General features: G+C 32.5%; 1 protein-coding gene across 2 annotated transcripts; it reads right to left on the bottom strand.

The window, feature by feature from the left end:
• Positions 1-2,091: 2,091 nt before the first annotated feature.
• LOC119662423 lies at positions 2,092-4,960 on the bottom strand. Of its 2 annotated transcripts, XM_038072035.1 has the most exons (7): positions 4,869-4,960; positions 4,703-4,804; positions 4,571-4,636; positions 4,365-4,436; positions 4,060-4,242; positions 2,849-2,985; positions 2,092-2,756 (listed from the first exon to the last, which is right to left on the bottom strand). In XM_038072035.1, exons 2-7 carry the CDS (start codon positions 4,767-4,769, stop codon positions 2,697-2,699), a joined length of 585 nt encoding a protein of 194 aa, XP_037927963.1. In that variant the 5' UTR covers positions 4,770-4,804; positions 4,869-4,960; the 3' UTR covers positions 2,092-2,696. The 2 variants fall into 2 exon arrangements, with proteins under 2 accessions (XP_037927963.1, XP_037927964.1); XM_038072036.1 differs by lacking the exon at positions 2,849-2,985 and having other exon boundaries at positions 4,703-4,954.
• Between the last annotated feature and the right edge of the window lie 2,323 nt (positions 4,961-7,283).

Here is a 7,283-nt window from a genome sequence, read left to right as displayed (position 1 = left end):
AGAGTTCAATGCTATATGTCCAGATTGGTTTGAGTATCGCTTTGCAGATAAGAAGTTTATTTTCCACGGAAAGCTTTGAACTTTTGTTCAGTATCCAGTAGAGCTCCCGCAGTCTGATGCCAAGTGATTTTCTTTTGGTAAAAATATGGTGTTTCCAAGTTAGTTTTGTGTCAAAGTGTATTCCTAAATATTTCACTTGGGTAGGTTGAGGGATTAAAATATCGTTAAGGCGTACCGGTGGGCAATTTTTACTTCTCATTGTAAAGGTTATTTTTGAAGACTTAGTCTCATTTGTTTTTATTCTCCAGGTTTTAAGCCACTGGGAAATGTTATCTGGCGCTCGCTGGAGTTTATTGGATGCTAACTGGTGATTTTCGTCTGTAGCAATTACCACAGTATCATCGGCAAAAGTTCCAATCTCAGTACCAACGGTGGTAGGCAAGTCGTTAGTGAAGAGTAAGTATAACACAGGCCCCAAGACACTGCCTTGTGGCACTCCAGCCTGAATTGTCTGCAAAGTTGATATTTCATCCCCCTGTTTTACAAAGAAATATCGTGGTTCGATGTAAGATTTTAAGAAAATATAGTAATTAGTTGAGAGCATCTTTTTAAGCTTAAACAATAGGCCGTTATGCCAAACTTTATCAAATGCCTGGGATATGTCCAGAAATGCTGCTGTGCAGTACTTCCTTTTGTCAAATGCTGTATGTATAACATTAACCACTCAGCGTACTTGCTCTATTGTACTGTGCTTTTTTCTAAAACCAAATTGATATTCCGGAATTAGTCTCCTTCTATTGACAATGGGCATTAATCTGGTAAGAAATAAATTTTCCAACAACCTTGACATAACCGGTAGAAAACTAATTGGTCTATATGAATTAACATCTTTTGCCATTTTCCCAGGTTTGAGCCGCCTTGAATTGGGGAGGGATAAAGCCTTTTGTGACAATAGAGTTAAAAATGCTTCGCAGCAATACTATTGCTTCATCCGGTAACTCCTTTGATATTTTTGAAGTAATTAGATCATAGCCGGATATTTGAAGAATATTCAAAGACTCCGGATTTACAAAAAATCCGACTCTACGAATAATTCGCCAAACCGAATACGAAGAGCAGTAATGTCTATCCTGCTTACAAAACAGGCATGTAATACCCAATATTTGGATCGTATGTTGTATAGCATAAATTCAATGATGCCATCAGTATACCACGACTCACTCTCCAAATTACAAATTTTGCCAAATACAGAGTATATCATTTATGATTATCCTGATTTAAGCCATGGGAATTGGAAGCATAGCCTTACCGCTAGATGTTCATTACTTTTCAGTGATTTGCCGAACGTCACCAGTCAATCTATATGCGCGACTTAAGTGAAATATTTAAGCAAAAAAATTTTATAATAAAAATATTGTATTATAGCAGGATCTGACTATCCATTACCTACATAAATAAAAAATAGGCTGAGTATGAGTATGTCTACATAAATAAATACTAACTAAATTCATGTCCATCTTGTATTTAAGAGTGTGATTTTATCAGTTACTATTAGTTAGTATTTGGGTTATCAGTTACTATGTTCTTTTTATAATATGTTATATTAAGTTTAGTTTATTGAGGATCTGTTTGAGCACATCTTTAATCTTCCGTTAATCATACCGTATGTAGTTCAGTGAAGAGCAGTATAATCGGGCGTGCTTAGTAGTGTTGGGTTTGTTTAAATGTTATTTAGGCTTTTATTATACAAGTTGTTTACATACCTACATACATATGTAACGAACACATTAACACAATTAAACTTTGTATATTTTAAACTTAATAAAAACTATACTTATTTATTAATATTAATATTAGTCGCAATATTTGTTGAACTTCAACATCGAAGAAAAAGAAAACAAAGGTATAATAAAATGGTGAGAAACATCCATACGGGTTATACATTCAACAACGGGACGATCGTGAACGTCATTTCTGGCGCGAAGACTCAGACCCAATTTTTTCTCGAAATCCGTATTATAAATTTTATAAGATTTTACAAATAATTTTGATAATTAAAAAATTAATATAGTAAATATAAAATGCCATTAGTTGTTTTTAACTGCTTGAATCAATTTTTTATTGTTTGTTTTTAAAATTTTGTTGTTTGGAGAGTAACTTTAACTTAACCTCAGTACTTGCTTCAGTTACATATGAGCAAGAAGAATGTTTGCCTCAAAATGAATATTAGATTGTTTTGTTTATTGATTTTCCGTATGGCGTTGGTGACCAGCACACAATAATTAAAGGATTTATATTCTTACCCAGGAGAAATTAGTCCCATTGCATCAATTAAGCTTCAATAAAAATCATGGTACTACAACAGGAAGCAGTTCCTCTGCCGTTTTCTTAACTGATACACAAACATTCGACAAAAAATGATTCGACATGAGAAATACTGTACAAACTAAGAACGATCTTAGCATTCAACTTAGCCGAAGTTCTTCACTCTTACACAATAAATACAACATTTCTCAGTAAAGAAAAACTGATAGTACACAAGTCATGATATGTGGACCAGATCTCCGCCTTATATATTCGTACACAGCTGATATTCCAACTTGCTCTATTGTTTGTTGGAACATACGTCGATTCCATAGCTCTTCTAAATAGATACTCTTACCCTCAAGTCGCTTCTTCACAGCAAGCCATCTATTTCAAAACCATTTCTTTTTTATAAACGAACTAAATGTGCAGTTGCTGGGAGAACACATTTCCTATGGACGAAAAGAAAACAAAACCTGATTATTTTATAGTTCAAAAATAAGATAAAAGTGAGATTATCTTTATAATTAAGGTTTAAGATTACTTTAAACTCATTTGTTTGGCGTTCTGATTTATTACTCTTGTTTTTTAGATATGAATATCTTTCGTTGAAATATTGGTAACCAGAAGTGCTCATTTTTTCAGGACTTGACGTATTGGCAGATTGGCTTTCTGGTGAATCTGAACAATTGATTTTACAACAAAAATTTTCGATTAACAAATTGTATTTCTATGGCATAAGTTCACAAACAAAATACTTAATTTAATTTTATAATAAAGAGTGTATTTTGATAAATATCGTAAAATAATTAAAATGGCTTAATGTATTTGAAATTATTTATTTTGTCGGCTTCAATGTAGGTTTCATGACGTACTACAGATAGAGTAGTAGGTTCATACGTTTTACGCAACTAAATAGAGTTAGTCTTCAATTCTATCTGTGATTTTTTATTCGTTTCAATCGCCTTGAAATGTCTTTCGCGAGACGATGAATTTAGAAAACAGAAGGAAATCACATGAAGGAAATCACCGCAGAACAATCAGAAAACATGTGTGGTGACACATTATAGCTCTTCCAACTGAAACTGTGCGAGTTTTAAGAACAATACATTCCTGATACTTTTTACATAGAATGCATGATGTACATAAAAGGCTCTTCATCAATCGGAGCCATGCAATACAAGTTTAGCTTCATTTGTATTGCAACTGACTGAATGCTTAACATTGGATTATATTTAATTGAAATTTCATTTCGTTTATACAATAACATGTCAAAAAATCTGTTTCATCTACTTTAAATGACTAAAGTAGTTATCCCGTCTTAAGTACATTGGATATTTAACCTTGAAAATGCAGGGTATAAATAAAGCAAAGGTTAGTTTAACCACTTTTAATATACCAACAATTGTAGCTACCTACATTATGTAATAAATACCACTTACATTTTGTTGGAAGTGAATATATATCCATACTTATATTGGATATAAAAACTTACTATTTTTGAAGAGCCGAATTTCTTCCTTACTTCTCTGATTTTATGATTCTATGATTAATGATTGAAAATAAACTTACTAAAATTGTTTCAACTGAAAGGACGAATAGTCTAAAAGATGGAAAGATGGAAGTGATATTTTTGGCAACGAAGTGGTGTCAGAATTGTCTCTTTCAGATTAAACTTGTGGAAGACTTATGCTCTTATTAAATAATGGGAATCATATAATTATTATTTCTATCTAAATTTTAACAGTTTATTACCTTGAACGCAGACTTGGGTATCAATTTGCGGCTGTCCTGTTTTCACTTTTGGCTGCGTTGCTGTAATTTGTAATTGCTCTGGTTCAAGGTTTAGATGCTCCACTGTTTTTGATTGCACTTCAATTTCTGGTTCCCCTAATTCGATTATTTCGTTTTCTATCCCGATTTCTGTTTCATGGGTTCCTAAGCAAATTTTTTTTAAATAAGAAGTTTCCACTATTTTCATACTTCTAATAGTGTTCATGAACACTACATATAACACATACTCGTACCCTAGACATATTATGTTACATATAATAACTCACCGGGAGTAGTGCCTTCAGTTTCTGTATTTAACTCACTGGATGTCATTTCGCTAATAGGTTTCTTTGTGCCTTCTAATAAAAAAAACAAATATTTAATTTTGAAAATTTTTTTTGACATTCAAAATATCTACTGTCAATGATTTTTTTTTTCAACTAAATATATATAATAAAAACGAATTGCTCCATTACTTATCAATATTACTTACCCGATGCAGTGCCCACGTCATTATCAGTTGTTTCAGTCTCTGTTGTTTCTTTAGATGCAACAGGAGCTGCAAAGAAATAGAAGTTTTCAAAAAGTATTTTAAATTAGGTCTTTAAAAAATAAGGTTGCGTACTGTAATTTCTACTAAACACACGTAGCGACTGCAACACTGTGGCGATCTTTTGAACCCTAGCAGCCATCGCACCCGTTTGTGGAACTGAAATTCAAGCTTGGCCTGAAAGTGGTTTTGAATATAGTTTCCAGTTTTTTAGGGTTTTCAAAACGTGGCTAAACAATACTCAGGACTTATGAAATAGATGTTTCCAAAATATCAAAAAATATAAAAAACTTCTCCAAACAAGAGGGCCGAAACAAAAATTTTGAAACTTACTCTATAAAATATATATATTTTTAAATATTTTATTAACTAAGGTAAGTTTTTTTAAAAAATTTTAGCCAACTGAGATGTGTTTTCTAAACAACAGAAACAATTTTTTTTCATTTCGGGCTCCATTATGCAGACAGTCATGTTCACGTTTAAAGTAAGAATGCTGCTTACATCCAAAGCAAGAGTGCATTATTCAATCAAACTTTGGTTAAATTGGTGAGGCTTTCTGTACTTGGTCATATGAATCGAAGCAGTGATAGTCACTAATGTCAAATTCGCATAAAAATTCGCTCAAAAATATTATCTTTCATATTTTACCATAACTAAAAGTGATCAAAACAGTATTGATTGTATGAAAGTGACAATTGTGATTTGACTGTTTGCATAACATACCTCAGTAGTCGTGACCACAAAAAGCAAGAACCAAACGAGACTATTTGTCATATGACTGTCTGCTTAATATCGTGTAATTGCCTGTTCTTCTTGGTACTTAAGGATATTGTTTAAACCATACCGCATTTATCTTCCGACTACATCAACCGCAGCTTCAAACAGTCTTATTTTTGTTCCCAGATTTTTTTCAAAAAAAAGTTAGTTTTCTTTTATTTTTGAGCATATTATTTCCATATCCGCAATTTCTCTTTCTAATACCAGGCCAACTCAGTTCTTATTCAAGTAGATTGTTTGTGTTTCACGAATTTGTATGTCTGGAAACCTATTTTTTCACCTTTATATGCTTTAAACTGGCTTTTTGTTACAATTTCTTGCATTATGTCCGTTCTTGTATTTAATTTATTTTAAAATGATAAATAAATGATAAATAAAATGAAAAGCATTATTTCACATTTTGAGGATTTGAAGTTACATATCCTGCAGTCTTATGTGCCATTGATTAATCGATTATTGTATTGAAATTAGTAATAAATAATTAAATTTTACTTCATTGTAAAAATATAATAATCTGAAATTTTTAGCAAACTATTCCTCTTCTATAACTTGGCACTTTATTCCACTTTACACACTACAGAATGGCAGGAACGGAAATAACTGACGTTTGCATCTACACAAAATGAATACTAGTGAACATATGACTAAAAGGAGCAAATCCCTGTTTCTTATTAGGAAGCCACAATGAATAATAATGACTTGTCATTACTCTTTCGTCAAATTAGTGTAATTGTGTGCTAGAATGTTTTATTCATATCATGCGGTAACTTTTCTAATTGTTGCTTACATAACATAAATAACTCAACCCTTTGCTGCTTGAAGATTACTGCGGTGATAACAAGGAAGCCTAAAGTGACTGCTGCAGGATTGACAATCAACAAACTACAACAACTCAAGATTAATGTTGAAATAAATATGTTACCAGAATCCTGGGTGAAATCATTTTGGCAGCGCATTTCATCAAAAGTGACGAAAGAAGCTATGATGGCAAATTCATTTGATAGCAAGGATTATTTTTCTGATCTCTCCGTTAAGTATTAACTTCGATTGATGAAAAACTTTTACGCTAATATTGTATAGATATATATCACGATTATTTTATATTATGAAACTAAATAAATTAATTCTTTGAATGAAAACTTCTGTACTCATGTCAAGGAATCTTCCCATAATTCAATTCGGAGGATGTATGTCCTTAATCTATAACGTGAAATATGATGCTTATTAATTGCTCTCCGATGTGCCACTTTTACTGTAGGCTCGCTTTTTTACAACTATCCTACATAATTTTGCATATTATTCACACAATTAAATTTCAGTGTTCATTTCCCACAAATTATTTAACCCCATTAGGTTGACGAAGAACCAAAAGGTTTTACGAAACCAACCTCACACCACAACCAAGGAACAACACCAACAAAGATAATGAAGTGAAGGAACAATGAATAAGGAGTGTACATCAACGTACTTCGATAGTTTAAAGTGTATTCTGATAGACGAATGTGCTCAACTTACTTCTTTACATTTTGCACCGTAGAGTAACTGAAGGTCTACTTATTGTAGAATATTGAATGTGGTAGGAATGCTGGCGAGTCAAACAGCTACCTAGCGAGCAGGGGATAACTTTGCCTACTCATCTTCGTATTTTGCTCCTACCCCGTGTTGAAAATCTTTAGAAACGATTTAATACATTTTGACAGATTTCTGACTTAAACTTGAGTTGACGGCTGGTGTCATAATTTATTGCAGATAATATGTTAATGAGGTTGTTTATTTGATTTATTCGCCTAAGGGTGCACACAGTGATGAGTGTGGGTTAAGTGATTTGCTGGAACAGTGGTCTGATTGTGAGTATGATTACTAAGGCAACGTTATCAGG

Source organism: Teleopsis dalmanni, chromosome X (genome assembly GCF_002237135.1).
Source record: "Teleopsis dalmanni isolate 2A chromosome X, ASM223713v2, whole genome shotgun sequence".
Lineage (NCBI taxonomy): Eukaryota > Metazoa > Arthropoda > Insecta > Diptera > Diopsidae > Teleopsis > Teleopsis dalmanni.
This window is presented reverse-complemented; position numbering and strand designations above follow the sequence as displayed.